Genomic DNA, 21434 nt, shown 5'->3' with positions numbered 1-21434 from the left:
GATCTGATTCTGGAGTAATTCTGTGACATGCAAAGCTATACCTAGTCTGAATCTGGGAAATCCATAAAGCAAAATATTTAATTCATCCGGATGGACAAAAAAGGTGAAGCGCATGGCTGCAATCCTAAGGATGTTTACCTTAAATCTCAGCAAAATCACTGAAATTGGGGGTCTAAATACAGGTTATACACAAATGCATGTAACTGAACCGTGAGGGTTATTATATGTTTAGAACACTATGGGACAAACTGGTGCATGGTAGTACTACCATTTGGTACTCAAACCTGCCCCTTCTCTGAAGAAAAAGAGGACAGAGGTGATGTTATAGGCATTAGATAGGAGGACCTGCACTTAAATATTTGGGGTTCCAGTATCTCTGAACAATCTGTTACTTTCTGTTTCCCTTCTAAGGGACTGAATTGTTACTACCTGTTACTTTCTGTTTCCCTTCTAAGGGGCTGAATTGTTACTACCAAACTACAAGAAAGAAGATTCCACCTAAACATTAGGAAGAACTTCCTGACAGTAAGAGCTGTTCGACAGTGGAATTTGCTGCCAAGGAGTGTGGTGGAGTCTCCTTCTTTGGAGGTCTTTAAGCAGAGGCTTGACAACCATATGCCAGGAGTGCTCTGATGGTGTTTCCTGCTTGGCAGGGGGTTGGACTCGATGGCCCTTGTGGTCTCTTCCAACTCTATGATTCTATGATTCTACTACCTGTTTCTTTGCTATTCCAGTATTAAAAGAAGACTTATGCAGAATGGAATATGAGGGGGTTCCCTGTTTCATTGCTGTGGCTGGGACACTCATGTGCCATGTCTGTCTGTAAAATATTTTTCATGTGGTTCAGTCTAGCAAACATATTTTTCAGCTACGTAAGTTTTAGGCCCTGTATAGCAGAGGCTGTTTGAGAGATGCTGCCTAGACAGCGATGTTTTGCACTACTCTCTATGTAAAAGGTAAAGGTAAAGGTACTTCTGCCCGTACGGGCCAGTTGTGTCCGACTCCAGGGTTGTGCGCCCATCTCACTTAAGAGGCCGGGGGCCAGCGCTGTCCGGAGACACTTCCGGGTTACGTGGCCAGCATGACGAAGCTGCTCTGGCGAGCCAGCACCAGCGCAGCACACGGAAACGCCGTTTACCTTCCCGCTATAAAGCGGTACCTATTTATCTACTTGCACTTAGGGGTGCTTTCAAACTGCTAGGTGGGCAGGAGCTGGGACCGAAAGACGGGAGCTCACCCCGCCGCGAGGATTCGAACCGCCGACCATGCGATCGGCAAGCCCTAGGCACTGAGGCCACAGCGCCACCCGCGTCCCCCACTCTCTTTGTAAGGGCTAACTAAATGCCAAAGAACCTTTAAAAAGGAATAAAATTTTTGAAAGGGTTTTTCTTCCAAACTTCGCAGCTTATCCTTTTATTTGGTGCAAGGCAGGACTGGCCCAAGACATTCTGCCACCTGAGGTGAACCAGAAAATGGTGCCCCCATCTGGTATTCAGAAGTAGAGTGCCCCTGAAGTTGGGGACTCTATTTCAGTTAGGGCCATCTAACAGCTCTTGCTAGCACCGCCCACCTCACCGCAACCCACCACCACGTCTGCATGCCTCTTGCCTCTTTTTAAAGCCATCTGACCTAGCAGCAACTTCACTGCATCTTTAGACTGTCAATCCTACTAGTTCAAAGCAGAAAGGATCTCCAAGGATTTCATGCCAAGGATCTCCACTGCATGCAATCTCTCCCGCATGGAAGAGGCAGGCAGTGAACCTGAGATATACTCGGAGTCGAGAGTGGACTTCATGCTCTTTACTCAGCTCATAGTGACGAGGAGGAATGGAGTTCCCCCAGAATGTCTGTCTTATATACATTATTTACACCATGGGCCCCACGTGATTGGCTAATTCCGGGATTCTCCTGTAGGCCAATCAGGTTGTGGATTCCCTTCCATCTGGAGCTGGATTGGGTGGCTCCTGTGGACCAATCAGACTGCTGCCTTTTAGATCCCATTCAACTCAGTACATAACACCACCGCTCTGACCATGACAAGGGACCGATGTCAATATTCCCCCACTTTCAGGTCACCCTCTTCCCATGCCCCAGTTCTCAGGATTTTATCGATTTATTCCCTGTTCTTCAAATGCATTGTCACGTTGGCTTCCAACAGAATATTATAAAGTGCCATAAAGATTACTAATCCATTAAAAGGCACTAAAAGCAGCAACTATATACAAGTGGCATCCATTTTAACATAACTTCTAAACAAAAGTTTAAAGCCTATAGGTCCAGGCCAGGTGCGTGGGTGGGACAACCAAAAGATATAGGACTTAAATTATATTGTGAGGTTACTCTGCCTGCACGTCAATTGAGAATGCTTATGGGTTCTGGATTACTGCACTGATGCAATTGAAACCAGCTGGAAGCTCCAAGTGCTTATTTAGGGCATCCTCCCACAAACTGGTGCCCTCTAGATGTTTTGGTCTTCATCAGCCCCAATTAGCACAGCCAAGGATCAGGGATGTGGGGAGTTATAATCTGCCAGGTAGGAAGAGCTGACCTAGAAGTGGTTCCCTCCTCTTGCAGTGAGGACTGAACCTTAGTAATAAGCCAGTCTGTGACTCCACCTTGTGGAAAAGAGTTATGCCTGCACAGAAGCGTTTTTGGACAACGCTGATTTTTTTTTCTTGTGGGAGTTCTTGTTGAGAGAGTGGTGCACATCTGCACAGGATAGGTGACTCACCAGGCTGAAAGCATTCTACCAGCCACATGTGGTGGCCTAACAGTGGTTTCACAATTCACCAATTTTGCTGCTAAGGGTTTTGAACCAGCATGATCCTGACAAGCCACAATGCCTGAGTGAATCAAGCTTGGCTTGTTATAATTAGTGCAGTTCTAAGAACAACGACTTAGACTATCCAGTTAGTTCACAGCTGGAATGTGATTTGAAACTGGGCACTGCCTGGGCTCCAGATGTCAACATCAAATGGGTCAGGTGAAAGGGCCCTGGGACCTTATGGTGAAGGGTGGGTAAGAAATTGAGGAGAAGAACAACAACAACAACAACAACAACAACAACAACAACAACAACAACAACAACAACATGCATTTAATCCAACAGTACACCTCATAATCTCAAATACAGATCTATACCTCTTTCAGTGAAACAAAGTGGCACTTGATAGGCTGGATAAATTAAGGACAATGAACCTGTGACGTTTGCAGAATGAGCAGCCCCAATGGTACCTGTACTGAGAGAATTCTCTTTTTTTTATAAATTTTTTTTATTGGTTTTACAACATTTTGTAAACAATACAAACAAATAAAAAGACAAACAAACATGTATAATTTCATGACCTTTTTTCCATAACCCTCATTTCTCGGACTTCCCCATACCTCCCCTTTCTGCATCCCAATTTACTAAATTATTTCAGCAGCTTCTAAACAGTTTTTGTCAAATATGTGTTCTCTTAATCTTTTCTTTGACTTAATCTTATGTCACTGTATCCCTTTTTCTCTCAACACTTCGACATTTTAGCATTCCTCAATTTTATAATAGTTCTTAAGATAGATTTTAAATTTCTTCCAGTCCTCTTCCGCCGTCTCTTTCCTCTGGTCACGGATTCTGCCAGTCATCTCAGCCAATGTCATATAGTCCATCACTTTCATCTGCCACTCTTCCACGGTGGGTAGGTCTTGTGTCTTCCAATACTTTGCGATGAGTATTCTTGCTGCTGTCGTAGCATACATAAAGAAAATTCTATCTTTCTTTGACACCGATTGGCCGACTATGCCCAAGAGAAAGGCTTCTGGGTTTTTTGGGAAAGTACATTTAAGTACCTTTTTCATTTCATTATATATCATTTCCCAGAAAGCCTTAATCTTCGGGCACGTCCACCAAAGGTGGAAGAAGGTACCTTCGGTTTCTTTACACTTCCAACACTTATTGTCGGGCAGATGATAAATTTTTGCTAGCTTGATGGGGTCATGTACCACCTGTAAATCATTTTCATAATGTTTTCCTTTAAATTTCCTTTAATTTACATGCCGTAAATTTTATACCGGTGTTCCACAACCATTCCCAGTCAGCAAACATAATGTTATGACCAATGTCCTGTGCCCATTTAATCATAGCCGATTTAACTGTTTCGTCTTGTGTATTCCATTTCAGCAGCAGATTATACATTCTTGACAATTTTTTAGTATTGGGTTCTAACAATTCAGTTTCTAATTTTGATTTCTCCACCTGGAAGCCAATTTTCCTATCTTGTTTATAGACCTCCATTATTTGGTAATAATGGAGCCAATCTCGCTGTACTGAGAGAATTCTCCTCAATTTGATTCAGTGTTGGACTCAGCAAACCACACAGCTTTTAAAAGTGAACTATCAATTTCACATTTCCAGCTTTGGAATCTGTTGCACTCCTGATGACATAATGAGGATTGCGACAGCATGTGAATGCCTAACCCCCCCCCCAGCCCACCAACACGTGCATGTTTTCTTCACATTTACCTGGCAGCAGCTGGAGTAGTGGAATGTCAGGAATGGTAGGGCCTAAGGTCCAAGCATCCTTGGAAGTTTAATTTTCCCAGGGCATCTGAGTATTTAGGAAGCTTGGGGGAGAAGAGGGAGGTGCGCTGGTTCAAATCATTATGAAATCCAAAGTAGAACTCGCAGGACATACCGTGCTTGCTTTGTAATGTTCCTGAGAGCATTATGTGCTAGCCAAACTCATGTTCAAAGGCCTGCATCTATGAACTTCAGCAATATCGCTAATGGAAGCAAGATGGCTCTGTGTACAACAATGTTGTAATTTATGAAGTGCAGTGTTTGCTGTTCTTTCAAATCCTGTACAGTGGTGCCCCGCAAGACGAATGCCTCGCAAGACGGAAAACTCGCTAGACGAAAGAGTTTTCCGTTTTGGAGGTACTTCGCAAAACGAATCTCCTATGGGCTTGCTTTGCAAGACGAAAATGTCTTGCGAGTTCCTGCGGGGGGCTTTTCATTCCCCCCCTTTTTCTAAGCCGCTAAGCCGCTTATCAGCTGATCCGATAAGCCGCTAAAAGCCGCTAATAGCGCTAATCCGCTAATCCGTCAATGGGCTTGCTTCGCAAGACGAAAAAACCGCTAGACGAGGAGAATCACAGAACAGATTCTTTTCGTCTTGCGAGGCACCACTGTATTTGGGGAGAAGATCTAAGAAGGGGCAAACTCTCTTGTTTCACTTTTAGGGTGGAGGGCCCCCCTGCAGATTTTAGAGGGGCGCTGAACAGAGTTCTTCAAGTTTTCTTGTTATGACAGTCACCATTTTAGATTTTGAAGAAAGCCCCATTCTGAAGGGATTTTGGTGGTGATGGGGAACAGTGCTCCTTTTATTACAGCAGTCAGTCCCCTCCCATGCGCTTCCAAACAGCTTCTGTTGCTGTTCTGTTGCCACTGTCAACAGAACAGAGCATTAAGCACTCTGGTGTGGGTTAAACCACAGAGCCTAGGGCTTGCCGATCAGAAGGTTGGTGGTTCGCATCCCCGCAATGGGGTGAGCTCCCGTTGCTTGGTCCCTGCTCCTGCCAACCTAGCAGTTTGAAAGCATGTCAAAGTGCAAGTAGATAAATAGGTACCACTCCGGCGGGAAGGTAAACAGCGTTTCTGTGCACTGCTCTGGTTTGCCAGAAGCGGCTTAGTCATGCTGGCCACATGACCCGGAAGCTGTACGCCGGCTCCCTCGGCCAGTAAAGCGAGATGAGCGCCGCAACCCTAGAGTCGGCCACGACTGGACCTAATGGTCAGGGGTCCCTTTACCTTTAAGGAGGCTGGGACTTTCAGCCTCAGCAACTGATCCATGGGGCAAGACCTACTGGGCATGAGCTGCTGAGCTCGTTAGGCCTGACATTCCGCCAATTCTGTACAAATTGTACTCTTGCTAATAAAGAGTTAACTCCGGCTTGCACAGTGTGATTTACTGCCAGTTCTTTCCTCAAAGGAGGTAATGCTACCAGTGACCAGGAAGCTGTACGCCGGCTCCCTCGGCCAATAAAGTGAGATGAGCGCCGCAACCCCAGAGTCGGCCGCGACTGGACCTAACAGTCAGAGGTCCCTTTACCTTTACCTTTAAATTTCAGCAGCCCCCTGAAATTTGCCCCCAGCTCCCCATTTACCCTTTCCATGTTTTACGAATAGGACTACGAACAGAGGGGAGGGCATTCTTGCTTGCCAGCAAATTTGGGGTGAAGAAAGTGTTGCAATTATCTATCCCAACATGTTTGGATTTTGATTCATCATTAGCTAGAGGCCAGCTACGCACATGAGTCACGCTTCTCAAAGCCTCATACTTGATTCCATGCAGTATCGTCCGCACACCAAGGGCTGTTTAATTTAAGTTAATTAACTGTAATTTTATCCTACTTTCCAGACAAATAGTGTCTCCTACAGCGGCTCACATCAATGCAAAAAATGAGAGACAGGCCCTGCCTTCGGGTTAACAAGTAGAAAAAAAGGACAAGTTATATCCAGGTATTATCATGCAGCTGGGGCACGGCTGATCTTTGCTGGGATAAAGGTGCTGCAACTGACCCAGTGTTCAAAACACTGGTAGCATTACCTCCTGTTAGGAAAGAACTGGCAGGAAATCACACTGTGCAAGTTGGAGTTAACTCTTTATTAGCAAGAGTACGATTTGTACAGAATTGGCGGAATGTCAGGCCTAAGGAGCTCAGCAGCTCATGTCCAGTAGGTCTTGCCCCATGGATCAGTTGCTGAGACTGAAAGTCCCAGCCTCCTTAAAGGTAAAGGGACCCCTGACCATTAGGTCCAGTCGTGACCGACTCTGGGGTTGCGGCGCTCATCTCGCTTTACTGGCCGAGGGAGCCGGCGTACAGCTTCCGGGTCATGTGGCCAGCATGACTAAGCCGCTTCTGGCGAATCAGAGCAGCGCACGGAAACGCCGTTTACCTTCCTGCCGGAGTGGTACCTATTTATCTACTTGTACTTTGACGTGCTTTTGAACTGCTAGGTTGGGAGGAGCAGGGACCGAGCAACGGGAGCTCACCCCGTCGCGGGGATTTGAACCGCTGACCTTTTGATCGGCAAGTTCTAGGCTCTGTGGTTTAACCCGCAGCGCCACCCGCGTCCATCCCAGCCTCCTTACAGCCGTCTTAAGTACCCTGCTCCCCAGGTTTCCCCTAGCAATCAGAGACTATACCTGCGTGAAGCTAACTTCTCTGCCCTGTTCGCTCTGTAGTGTATTGTTTTGTTTGTGATTCCCCTTGCGTACTTACAAGAATATGTCATTACTGTGCCTCAGTATTTCTTTGGGCCATGCTGTCCCTAGCACCCAAAATATTTTTATTCTTCTAGTAAAAATATTTAGCAACAACCATTATAAAAACGGCTTAGACAACTTGCTGAGCCAGAATACCAACCGTGCCCAAACATGCACTGGCAGCTTCAGAGCTCCTTAGCTTGTACGTCTATCCATGCAGCCTCTATAAAGATCAGCATAGTAAGGGTGGGGCTTGCCACAGCACGCTCGTTTTGCCCAGTGGTAGCATCGTACATGTTCTACGGGAAGCCAGCACAACTAAAGATCTCGTGGGCTAGAAGTGAATGTACGCTTGGGAATGAGCATCCAAAACACTTCAGTAAACACGGCTTCTTTCTCAATAATACAAAGAGACCCAGCTGAATGGAGTGTTCATATGTACACCTTTAAAGCCCATTCAAAGCCCATTCTTTCCCTCAAAGAATTCTGGGGACTGTTGTTTTCCCTCTCACAGAGTTACAGTTCCCAGCAAGCCTTAAGCCACTGTGCCCAGACCTCTCTGAGGGTGTACAAAGCCCAAGTTTTGTATGAAAAGAAGAATTAACGAACAATTCCACTGCCAAATACTACTTCCAGTGAGCTAAGTCCTTTGTGCCTGAGGTGTATAAAGGTTTTTTGTTAGATTGTCTCATATATACCATCCAACGTTCCTCAGATGAAAACAGGGATGTCCTATTCCCTTCTTCTTCTTCTTCTTCTTCTTCTTCTTCTTCTTCTTCTTCTTCTTCTTCTTCTCCTTCACTCTTCTGATTGGGTTGCTCCAGCCACTCTGGGTGGCTTCCAACCTATGTAAAAACATAATAAAACATTAAACATTAACAAACTTCCCTATACAGGGCTGCCTTCAGATCTCCCAAACACATCATTGAGACTGGAGGCAAGTCTCCCTTCAGTAGAAGTACGGACTTGGCAAAGAACTCTTAACTTCTGGCACCACCTAAACTCAAATCCCCCTGGTTTACTATCCCTAGTACTTCAAGACTCCCATAACAGTGCCTGGCTTAAATCCGTCTATCAAAAACTTCACTCTTGTGGCCTATCCCCACAACACCTACTCACTATGGGCCCTACTAAAGCAAATAGTCTAATTGGTCAACATCTAAAAGATATTGAGCATCAGAACAACCTGGCCACTATAAGGAAATTCTGGATGAAGGTGATAGACTATATGGGACTAGCAGAAATGACTGGCAGAATCGAGACCGGGGAAAAGAGACGGCGGAAGAAGATTGGAAGAAATTTAAGAACTACCTTAAGAAATACTGTAAAATTTATGAATTTTAGAATAATGTGGCTTTTAAAATTAAATGGAGTACAGATGTAAAGATTAAGTGAAAGGAAAGTAAGGATGATAATTAGATAAAATCAAGGGTGAGGACTTGCTGAATTAAATTTTTGAAATGGGAATGCAGAAAGGGGAGGTATGAGGAGGTCGGTGAAATAAGTTTTAAGAAAATAAGGTATTGAAATTATACTTGTTCTTTTTTATGTTACTTTTGTTTGTGTGTGTGTGTATTGTTATGTTTGTTATAATTTGTAAAATCTTAATAAATATTTATAAAAAAATAAATATATAAGGAAATTCTGCCCTTGGTATGTTCATTTTCCACCTCTCTATTTTGATTCTCTGGCCCCATATCTGCACAAACTTATTATCCCAAAAACAGACGTGCTTTTACACTTGAAAGACTGGATGTTTTGCCATCTGCGGTACTTGAGGGTCGATTCCAAAAGATCCCACCTGAGAAACGTCTTTGCCCCTGTGGAGATGGTAGCCACGAAACACGTCCTCCTGTCATGTACTCTCTACAAAGACCTGAGGAACGAGATCGTCACCCCACTCGTACCAACTATCCCAGGGCGCTCAACCACTGCCACAATGTCCTTTCTTCTATCAGATCAAAATGAGCAGATAACAGCAAAGGTTGCTAGGTTCATAGCAGGGGCAATCAGAATAAGGGCCACTAACTGACGGCTGATTCAGGACTTAAAATTGTGCTCTTATATCAAATTTCCTTTTTTGCATATGCTGTAATGTTTTACTGCTGCTATGGCAATTGGCTAATGTGAATAAAGTTTTATCTTATTTTGTTGTTTAGTCGTTTAGTCGTGTCCGACTCTTCGTGACCCCATGGACCAGAGCACGCCAGGTACTCCTGTTTTCCAATGCCTCGTGAGAGATTTTACTTTCTTGGGCTCCATGATCACTGCAGATGGTGACAGTAGCCGCGAAATTAAAAGATGTCTGCTTTTTGGGAGAAAAGCAATGACAAACCTAGACAGCATCTTAAAAAGCAGAGACATCACCTTGCCAACAAAAGTCCGTATAGTTAAAGCTATGGTTTTCCCAGTAGTGATGTATGGAAGTGAGAGCTGGACCATAAAGAAGGCTGATCGCCGAATAATTGATGCTTTTGAATTGTGGTGCTGGAGGAGACTCTTGAGAGTCCCATGGACTGCAAGAAGATCAAACCTATCCATTCTGGAGGAAATCAGCCCTGAGTGCTCACTGGAAGGACAGATCGTGAAGCTGAGACTCCCTGGAAAAGACCCTGATGTTGGGAAAGATGGAGGGCGCAAGGAGAAGGGGACGACAGAGGACAAGATGGTTGGATCTTATTTTATCAGATGTCTAAAGATTGTCTAGTTACTTATCTCCTTGGCTCGGGGGTCGCATAACTGTACCCTCCAACATTTCTCCAGTGAAAATAGGGATGTCCTACCATGCTCTCCAACATACCTTCTGGGCTGAAATCAGGGCTGGTGCTGGTGCTACTTCCCCACTGCTGGCAGCCTCGCCTAGGTGCTGCCTATCACCAAGCCACAGCCGTTCCCCTCTTGCCCCATTGGATGGGTGGTACTGCATGTTGTCACTGCGCTCCCCGCTGCTCCTGCCCATCCCAGAAAAGGAGGTGGGTCAAACATTGTACCCACCCATATCCACAAAATAGGAGATAGGTAGCCATGTTGGTCTGCCATAGTCAAAATAAAAAAATTCCTTCCAGTAGCACCTTAAAGACCAACGCTCGGGGGTTCAACATACCTTCTGGGCTGAAATCAGGGCTGGTGCTGGTGCTACTTCCCCACTGCTGGCAGCCTCGCCTAGGTGCTGCCTATCACCAAGCCACAGCCGTTCCCCTCTTGCCCCATTGGATGGGTGGTACTGCATGTTGTCACTGCGCTCCCCGCTGCTCCTGCCCATCCCAGAAAAGGAGATCCAGGTATCTTAGTTGAGCCACAAAATAGGAGAGTGACATAGTACCCCATTCCAGATTAAGGCAGAAGACTGGGGCTGCATACACACCACAAATGTAAAGCACATTTAAAGCACATTCCCTAATGGGAACTGTAGTTTGTTATATCAACCAATCCTTTATTAGGCATAGCAAAGCACACATTATAAAACAAACACCGTATACAAATTGTGGAAAATATGAATTCAGCATAACAATTTGCATAAATAATACAGTATAACACTACAACATCACCGACCAATCAAGAACCACTAAATCTCTCTATAATGGCTCAGTCTTTCCACATGGACAGCACTCAAAAATTTAGCCACTATTAAAGTAATTTGTTAAGGGTGTTGGGAATTTTATTTATGGATTTTTAAAATTTAACTTAGATACCAGATCACGGGGCAGTTTACAGCATAAAAATACAAAATGGGAACACAAAATACATAACAACCCCCCCAAAAAAACCCAATAACTCCCCTGTATAGCTCTGTGAGGGGTAAACTACCGTTCTCAAGATTCTTGTGTTTGCATGTGTGTACTCACACTTCAAATGACGCCAGAAACCACTATAGGCCTATTTGATATTGACATGTAAAATAACTTTGCAAGTCCGCAATAGTTACAAAGCTGTGTAAATGTTCAATAGTCCACCCGACCCTACACATATTCATGTTGTAGAACAGCAACAGTGGGCAGGGCGGGGTGGAGAAGGCAAAGCACTGCCCTAAACGATTTCTTCCCTCCTCCTCCTCCTCCTTCACGTGTTTCTCCCTCCTTTTCCTAGACTCCCAAGTGGAGCCAGCCTGGAGCAGAAGGAGTGTTAGCCAGCCCCCCACACTGATTTAAATGACAGTTCAAAAGGGTGGTGAGGAGAAAACCAATTTGTCCTCTTTACAAAGCATTCCCGGCTTTTGAGCATCTGGATCATAACACTGATCTCCAGCTGCTGTGTGCTTTCAAAGCAAAAACACACACAAACATATATAAAGTAACAACCCAAAGTACCCAGCTAGGCATATTATCTATGCTCTTGTGCTCATGTTCTGCTTACTAGTTTCCCACAGGCATCTGGCTGGCCACTGTAGATGGGCCCTTGGCCTGATCCAGCGGGGCTCTTCGTACGTTCCTATATTCTTGTGTGTGTGTTGGGATGTAGTCCTCAACATTCATTTTTTGAGCCACTACATGGATGTGCCACAGCAGGAATTTTATTTGCTTTGAAGATTGCAAACATCTGCTGTTTTGCTGAGAACTTCCCCTTCTTTTAAAGAGACTGTCTTCCTCCAAAACTCATAAGGACAGGTAATTAACTAGCTCAGCTGGAAGAAACCACCTTTGACCCTCAACTTGTTACTTGTCAATATATATCCTTTAAAGAATATATATGACCCTTTATAGAATCATATGGCAACGTACCTTGAAGATTACAAAGGTTCCAGGAGCTTACCCAGGGCTCGTGTTTCCTTTTGGAAATGAGGTGCTTTAGGATATATGGTTTATTTACACACATATAACCTGAGCCTATGATGGAAGGGTTCACAGTATTAACCCCCCAAGAGTCTTCTTTCTCCCATAGCCACAGCATTGGATTCAAGCACACATCAAACACCATACTCAGACTCTTTGCTTCTAGTTTACATCGTACACACTCTTTCTACTCTGGCTTTTTCTGTTGAGGGCCCCCCACCCATTTGCTATCTTACACCAAGCTCCTTAATCCCCCCTAATGGCTTAACACCCAGGCTATCACCTCACAGGAAGCTAGATTGTAGCACATGCTGGATCCAGGGATTGAATAATAATCATAATAATTTTATTTATACCCCACCCATCTGGCTGGGTTTCCTCAGCCACCCTGGGCAGCTTACAGCACATAAAAAATAGTAAAACATTAGACATTAAAAATTTCCCAATACAGAGTTGCCTTCAGATGTCTTCTAAAAGTCAGATAGTTCTTTATTTCCTTAACATCTGATGGGAGGGTGTTCCAAAGGGTGGGCACCACTACCAAGAAGGCCCTCTGCCTGGTTCCCTGTAAGCTCACTTCTCGCAGTCAGGGAACTGTCAGAAGGCCCTCTGCACTGGACCTCAATGTCCAGGCTGAACAATGGGGGTGGAGATGCTCCTTCAGGTATACTGGACCGAGGTTGTTTAGGGCTTTAAAGGTCAGCACCAACACTTTGAATTGTGCTCGGAACATACTGGGAGCCAATGTAGGTCTTTCAAGACCGGTGTTATGTGGCCTCGGTGGCCGCTCCCAGTCACCAGTCTGGCTGCCGCGTTCTGGATTAGTTGTAGTTTCCGGGTCACCTTCAAAGGTAGCCCCACACAGAGCGCATTACAGTAGTCCAAGCGTGAGATAACTAGAGCATGCACCACTCTGGCGAGACAGTTTGCGGGCAGGTAGGGTCTCAGCCTGCGTACCAGGTGGAGCTGGTAAACAGCTGCCCTGGACACGGCATATATATATATATATAGAGAGAGAGAGAGAGAGAGAGAGACTCTATATATATAGAGAGAGACTATATATATAAATAGTCTCTAAGACGCTACTGGAAAAATATACACACACACACACACACACACACATATATATATATATATACACATATACACATATATACATACATATATACATATATAGGCAGAAAGGGAGACAGAGAGAAGACATGAAACACAGGACAAAACTGTATCAATACAGGAAGAAATATTTTACATGGAAAAACAGGACCACCCTGTATTATACAGGACAGGCGGCAACCCTAGACTGACAACTCAGAGATTCCCCAGCGCAGCGCTTCTCGTGCGCAGACACCAACTCGCGCGGAAAGGCGCACGGCGATGACGCACGAGCCGCTACCCGGAAACCCAAACCTCGGCGCAAGCGCAGAGGGTGAGCTAAAGCAAAACATTCCCCCCCTATTCCCTGTTGGTGTTCAGAGCTCGTTCCGGCCGCGGCCGAGGGCGTCTGCGCTTGCGCGGCAGCGACGCGGCGTCGGGGGCGGGTCCAGCCCTGACGGCAAGCCTGAGGGCGGGCGGCGCAGGAGCGAGCCGGGTCGGGCCGTGGCGCTGGCCTGCGGGTCTCGCGAGAGCTGCTGCTCCTCCGCCTCCCCCCCCCCGCTCCCACCTCCGCCACTTCCACCGCGACGGCTCCAGAAGGTGACCGGCTGCGAGACGGCGCGGGCGGGCCGGCGGCAGAGCGGTGGCGCGGGCGACCATGGAGCCTCCGCCGCCTCCTCTGGCTACCGCTGCCGCGGAGGTGAAGGGCGGCGGGTGCGAGGGGGACCCCGAAGGGCTGGCCAGGGTGTGCGACCTGCTTCTCCTCAGCGGCGAGGCGCCGCCGCCGCCGCCGCCTCCTCACGGGCAGCAGCCGCCTCAGCCGCCGCCGGCCAAGCGGAGCTGGACCCGGCGTCGTCGGAGGCAGCAGCCGCAACCGCCGGGCGGGGAAAGCGGCGTCGGCGGCCACAGCAGCAGCAGCGAGAGCAGCGAGGAAGAGGAGGACGACGACGACGAGGAGGAGGAGGAGGAGGAAGATGAGGAGGAGGAAGAGGAAGACGACGAGGACGACGACGAGGAAGAGGAGGACGAGGAGGAAGTGTCTGAGGTGGGTCGGGTGGGGGGGATAGCCGGGGGGGTCACCTCTGCCTCTTGTCCCCCCCCCCGAATAGGTCTCCGGGGCGGGGAGAGGGGAGCCTCTCCAAACCAACCAACCGCCCCCCCCCCCCGCCTCTGATCTGGTTTCATAACCTTGTTGTTTTTTTTTGCCCGGGTGGAAGGAGAGCGCAGCCAGGCGGAGGCATCTGCCCCGTTGGGCTTCTTCAGCCCTGCTGCCTGCCTGCCTCCCTCCCTGAGGAGGATCGTGGAATTGTGAAGTTGGAAGGGGCTCCCCCAGGGTCATCTAGCCCAACCCCCTGCAATGCAGGAGTCTTTTTGCTCAGTGTAGGGACCGAAGCCGCCAGTCTACTTGACAGTCAGGAAGTTCATGTTGCCTGTGGGGGGGGGAGAGTGAGAGAGCATGAGTGGGGGTCCCATCTGGACTCTGGGGGTGAAATGGGGCCCGGGCGGCCTGGATCCGCTCTGCACCCCAAAGCTGGCAGCAGGGCTTGGAGCCGCCGCCGCCGCCACTCTCCCCAAAACAAATGTCCCGGCAGAAGCTGCGCTGCGCTGTGGCAAGCTTCAAACCACAGCTGTCATCACCCCCGGTGGGAGTCTTTCAGGCTGCAGTGATCTTGGAAGTGCTTCTTCAGGACAAGGCCCTGCTGGGATCTGTTGGGTTTTTGCTCCATGGGAATGGTTGCAGCCACTTGCACATGTCTCTTGCTTTCTCCTGGAGTGGGTCAGTAAATTGAGCGGCCTCTGCTATGGGCTGGGGGAAAGGAAAAGGGGTCTTTGAGCTAGAAACATGCATAAGGCTCTTGGAGGCAACGTGAGAGAGGCCTGCTTGCTTGGTGTGTTAGATGTTTTCTCTATCAGTTTTTATTTCGAAAGCTAGTTTCTTATCTGCTGCCTTCTAAATTAAGGCAGTTTCTGCATGTGCTGTAGAGGGAAGCAAGGGGCAGATGGGGCTCTTCAACTCATCTAGGAGAAGGAAAATTCTTATCCTAAAGCTCTGCTGCCTGGAGGAATATCTTCAGAAGAAGAAAAGGCTAAGGAGTAAACCGTACACAAATCCAGAGTGGAGACCCTAAGACAGTTGGATGGTGCCTTGTACGCTCCCTGTCAGCAACTCCAGCAACCAAGCTGGTGCCAAACGTATTGCTCCGCTTTCCTTTGGACCACATCAATGAGAACGAGAGGGTGGGTCATCTGGCTAGCCCAGGACACACTGCTCAGGCATGCACCCTGGGGAGCTGCTAAAGCAACATTTAACATCACCCCTGGTGGTGCACTCCATTGTCTGAGACTGATGGGTGCCAACAAAGACATAGGCGTCTCAGACTATTCTCAAGCGCTGTCTTTTGTATTTGCGTGGCATGCGCTTCTGTGTCAACTACAACTCCCATCATCCCTGACTGCTGTCTGTGATGCCTGGGGCTGATGTGAGTTGTAGCTCAACAACATCTGAAGAGTCACCGGTTCCTATCCCTGCCTTAGGTGCTGGTTGTTCAGCCCCTGTTGCCTTCTGTCTTAAGCTTGGCGGTTTGCTTTTTTATGAGATTAATTTCCTAGTATGAATCCATATAGTTCCAGGCTTACAGCATGATTCTAGCCCAGTTGGTTCAGATTGCAGATAATTCCAGGTAAGTGTGGTTGCAATGGCTCCATATTTTAAAACTCAAATGGAGGTAATTCTTATCTGTAGGCATTTCCTCTGTTTTGACCAATTGATGCGTGCTTGATTGGTGTGCTACAAAACCCATAACTGCTTAATATACTTAAAAGTTTGATGTCTCTGAAGTTGTGAGTCTCCCACCAATTTGATTTTTATATGTGCAATTGACTCTTGAGCAATATAAAGAAGTGCATAAAAACATACATATAATTTAAATATATGAAAGCAGCATGCTGGTGGGAATATATTGTGTTGAGCATCATTAGATTTTTTAAAACCAAGGTGTGGCTATTTATATAATAGAAACAGGCCATGTATAATTTAGCATAGATTTGTTCATATGATTCATGCACAGTTAATACAATGAAGTTCTTCCCTCACTGGCTAGCTCATTCCCTGAAGAAGAAAGCCTTTAAAGCATATCCCACTTAAATCAGTGAGCGTGAAGAATATACCATATTCTATATGTGGATGATACTTGGCTCCTTTCCATAGAATAGCAAGGAAACCAGAGTTCCTATGTATATTAATGGATGTGGACAGGTACAGTTGACTCGCATCTTGCACACATATAACTTGCGTGATCACAGCTTTACACTTGGCGGCCAGCTGGTTGTGACTGCACAAATTAAACACCGAGAGCTTAAAAGCACTTTCCCGGCACTGAAAGCACCTTTAAGCTCTCTGCCTTGCTTACCGGGCTCTGGAAAGGTTCTGTGTGGACCCTGTGAGGTTCCCAGAGCCCATCGTTGGGGGTGATGCCAGCTTGGCACACCAACTCCAAAATGGTGGGGATGGTTGTGCAGGGGCAGTTCTAGGATTATTCTGGCTAAACGTAATTTTGACTTTACACACAATCCCTGGAACCTCACCCCCAACGCTGGTTATGAAATAAATATTGAGATTAGACTAAAAAAGGCAGGAAAGGGAACATAGGTTAAGATTTAAGATTGATTACAGGGCAGTATTGTCAGCTTCCAAGGAAATCAATTTCCTAACCTATCAGAATCTTGCTGACATGGATTTGACGGAATTGTAGATTTTGGTGGATAGGACAGAGGAATGTGGGCCACCGTTTAATTTTTGTGTGAAGAGTGCAGTCAAGAAAGCTAATTCCCAATGGGAATTGTGGGAAGAAGACAGTATCTATGATATGGAAAGCCCACGCTTCTTAGGGATATACTGTATAGTTCAGTACTGACCCGTTTCTGTCTGACATAAACAATAGTTTTCCAACCACTCACATCTGCGGAAGCATTCATGGCCTAAAAGAAAAACAGACCAGCTTTAGCAGAGTTTCCCTGCTTGGTCACCTGGAAGCAATTCTTACTCTCCCCAATGGCTAGGTGAGAGGCTGCTACAAGGTTGGTAGTGATATTTTGTGCAATAATCCACCATCAAGTGGTTCTACAGTACATCATAGGAGGTAGGCTGCTTTGTTCTACATCCAATGCAGTTTTAAAGAAGTTTTTGGGCAGCCACATTAATTCTTTTCATACATGTGCATCTCAGTTTTCCTCCATGTAACTTGGAGCAGCATTTCAGTCTCTTGACAGGTTGTGAAGTAGGTTTGAGTGAGAGAGTGCTCATGGTCAACTCAGTGCCATTGGCAGAGAAGCTATAATGTATTCCCAAGTCAGTATACCTGTGTGATGAATGAGACGGCATGATGTCAGCTGCATGTTTTTGTCCTCAACCCCATTGAAATTTGCACTTGGTGAATACTTCAGTATTCAGCTGCTGGGAAGGCCACAATATATCTATGCTGTATTGCTTTGTTAGAATTTTAAGGTAGGAAGCATTTGGCATTAATGCATGGTTTTCTTAAATCTGTGCAACTGTAGCGTTTGTATTGAAAAAAACATTCTGTATGGCCTTAAAATAGCTCTGTTTGTTTTAGCTAGGTTTCTTTTGCTCTTGATTCCCTTTTAGAAACTTGAGAGGAGAAAAATCCTACCCTGTAGGTGTTTGTTTTAAGCACAGGACACCTACTGCGGTGTACTATTCATCTATTTTGCAAATAAGTTCTACAGGATAGATACGAGTTCTGTGGACTAAACTTAAAACCAGGTGCTATTAAATGTTCTGAAACATTATTAAAACTGGTAGTAATTTATCTCCAGCATCTTCCAAAACCAAAGAGAAACAGTTTACATTTCTATCAAGCTATTGCTGGCAGTAGTTCCAAATGAAAACACAGTTAAAACTATTTTGTTACACTGTGAGTATCAGTCTATACAGAATGATCTAAATCTTCTGTCGTATTCATTTCACATGGATGGTATATTTATCATCTCCCAGTCAGGCTCCTGGGAGATTTTCATCTATGAGAATCTTAAGTGTGCAGGAGCTTCCTTCCTAGTGTGATGACTTATATTAGATGCACAGCACTTCTGATGTGGCCTTGGACGACTGCATCAACAAACCTATGATTTCTCTGGTGTTCATATACAATGGTGTCTCACAGAAGTCGTTCAGGCTCCTCTCCTCCTCCAACTTTTCTGCATTTATCCTGCATTCTTTTACAAGGTGCATCCAAATGCAAAGGAAAAATTGATGTTTATGGAATCACTATTATAATGCTTGTGGTCATGACGGCCCATATTTTGATCACTGGTTGCAGTTGAGGTGTTGCTCCATGTGGCCACCATTGCTGCAATTCTGGAATTTTTTGAGGGTGGCAATTGAAATGCCAAGAAATCTTCACTGCAGGTTGAGGGAAGAACCACTAGGATATTTTGATTATTGTCTTTTTAGTTTCTTTTCTTTGCTTAGACTCTCTTACGTTTTCCACTGCCTGAACTGTACTTATAGCCAAACGTGGCAGTTTGGGACATGCATATATTATTCTTACAAATAATATATACTTTAGACACTCTTCATCTTGGGATCTACTATCATTTTTTTTCTGTGGAGCCTAGAGACCAGGAGCCTAACTTGTTTACTCACATTTTCTATGGTCTGTAAACCTTACCAGCAGCACTGACTCTTATTGTTCCTGTGATCTAATTGTTCCTGATTATTATGCTGCCTGTTTCTCCCTCCTGCTGCCAGTTAGCTGTCATACTCTGTTGGCTCCTGCCTGTGCACAGGAAATGCCATCAGGATGCAAGGGTCTTGGGACTTGTCGTTCTTGAGAGAGCATGTGACATAGGGTAGCATACTACTCTCTTTCTCACTTTCACAAATAACACGTTCTGAAGTGACAAGTTTTTGTCGCAATATCTGCTCTAGACCTATGTCAAAATATAGATTGATCATTCCGTTGTGTGAGGACTAGACTACCTAATTCCTTTTGACATTTTTTTTGGAGGAAGGTCAACCACAGTGTAGAAGTGACAGCTGCCTGGTGGAAACTGGGAAAATCCAGCATATTTGTTTAACTGTAATTTTATTGCTTACCTAAAATTTCTTAACTACTCTTCATTGGAAAGATTTCAGGGTGGCATATAAAAGTGTTAAAACAATACAGTGGTACCTCGGGTTACAGACGCTTTAGGTTACAGACTCCGCTAACCCAGAAATAGTACCTTGGGTTAAGAACTTCGCTTCAGGATGAGAACAGAAATCGTGCTGCGGCGGCGTGGCAGCAGCAGGAGGCCCCATTAGCTAAAGTGGTGCTTCAAGTTAAGAACAGTTTCAGGTTAAGAACGGACCTCCGGAACAAATTAAGTACTTAACCCGAGGTACCACTGTATGTACAACAGAAATGCAGGATTGTGGAAAAACCAAATCAAAAGGCAACCTAGCAATCACTAGTACAAGTAAGAAAGTATTAATTTGGTGTCAGAAAGGTGGTAATGTCAACACATGATGTGTCTCCTTAGGGAGGGCAGTTTGGAGATGGGCAGCACAGAGCAAGCTATTACTAAAGCAGCTACTCCAGCTGTGTTGCTCCTCCCTCCAAGTGTATTTTCATGGAAAAATTATTTTCTGCTTCTTGGTAGTTTAAATATTCTAGGGGGCAAACCACCCATCCAGAACAGAGCTCAGATTGCAGCAAAGATGGGCCTTGTTTAACAGCCCTCTTTATCCCTCATCCCAAAATGAATCTGCTGTTCAGCTGCATGCATAAGCTTTGCGCACCATGGTTTTGCAAGCACCCTTAGGAAGTGGTACATCCAAGTCAACCAAGAAGCTGGACAGAGTACTGGACTTGTGTCTTTTATAAATCTGCCATTTCTTTGGTTTAATAACTGCTTCTTGTTAGATTTTCTGGCACCAATCATATCTAGACATCTCTTTATAGATAAAGGAAAATACATTTGCGTGAACTTCCCTCAAGCCGATGTGGCTATTATTAGCCACATTTTCCCTCCCCATGAAAATTGTTCTTATATATACTATCGAAATAATAATACAGTTGTACCTCTGCTTATGTATCCCTCGGGATATGTAAACTTTGGGATGCGAACTTGGCAAACCTGGAAGTATTTTTCCGGGTTTCACCGCATGTGCATGCACAGAAGTGCTCTACACGCCATACACAGAAGTGGTCCTCCAGTTGCAAATTCCTCGGGATGCGGCCAGACCTCTGGAACGGAACCCATTCACAACCGGAGGTACCACTGTACATCATGTCCAAGGCATCTTACAGCAATAAATATACAAACCAATAAATACTATACTTTATATGTAGATAGTATCAGAAACAAAGCAGATAAAAGAAGCAATTGAACAACAAAGCAGCTAAAAAACCCTGAAAGATATAATCTATCACTCAGCATTGGAAGGCACATTAACTTAGGTGAACAGCTTATTTGAACAAAGAAGGTTTTACATGCTGACAGAATTACCTCAAAGAAGGGGTCAGATGGGCCTCTAAAGGAAGGAAGCAGTATTAGAAACTCAGATATATGAGCTAGATGCCAAATGGCACCTTAAACCTAGGTTTCAGTCACCACAATGGAATATCTATTCACCATGGGGTTGGACTAGATGAAACTCAGGTCCCTTCCAACGCTACATTTCTACAATCCTATGATTCTATGACCTCAACTACATTGCTTGACTGTAGCTTGCTTTTACAACAGTTCACTTGTCCCATTATTCAAGAAGGAGAAACACACACAGTGGAAAGGGAAATGGTATTAACTGTTGACTAAGGCAGAGGTTTTTAAACTGTGGTCTGTGAATTCCATTTGGGTGGCTTGTGGAAAGGCTGCAGCACGGTCAAATGTATCTGTAGTCAGCCCTGCACTTACTTTCCTTGATATGATGTTGGAGGACTGAATTATCAAAAGGTTAACAAGGCCCTAGACCCCACGGTTTTCATAATGCAGTGCTGGTTATGATGATGATGGGGAAAACATGTTTTATTTTTCAAATATTTGTACAAGATGGGATTTTCATCACTTGCTGCCCTCAAAAGCAAAACTGTGATGACTGCTGGACCCAATCCAAGGCTAAAGAGACACTTTTGCTGTGCCCAAGTCAGCTGACTCGTCAGAGATGTCAGTCGCATTTGGACCTTCGGCAGTAGCAACACGCGCCGGTGGAATTTCAAACACTGGAAGGAAGTGTGTTATAGACCTTGGGTGTATGTAGCTATCAATAAAGTCCCCCCTCCCCCCTATATCCCTGTGAGATATGTCCTACTAACTGGTTTGGATT

General features: G+C 45.5%; 1 protein-coding gene across 4 annotated transcripts in view; it reads left to right on the top strand.

The window, feature by feature from the left end:
• Positions 1–13700: 13700 nt before the first annotated feature.
• The window catches only part of ANKRD17 (ankyrin repeat domain 17), a 107122-nt gene continuing 99388 nt past the window's right edge, over positions 13701–21434 (top strand). For 2 of the 4 annotated variants that reach the window (XM_081165999.1, XM_081166001.1), the window contains exon 1: positions 13701–14153. In XM_081165999.1, coding sequence (XP_081022125.1) covers positions 13767–14153 — 387 coding nt within the window. In that variant the 5' untranslated portion in view covers positions 13701–13766. The remainder of the gene's footprint in view (positions 14154–21434) is intronic. The other 2 variants (XM_081165998.1, XM_081166002.1) reach the window with 2 other exon arrangements.

The sequence above is a fragment of the Podarcis bocagei genome (genome assembly GCF_964188305.1).
Source record: "Podarcis bocagei genome assembly, chromosome: 13".
Lineage (NCBI taxonomy): Eukaryota > Metazoa > Chordata > Lepidosauria > Squamata > Lacertidae > Podarcis > Podarcis bocagei.
This window is presented reverse-complemented; position numbering and strand designations above follow the sequence as displayed.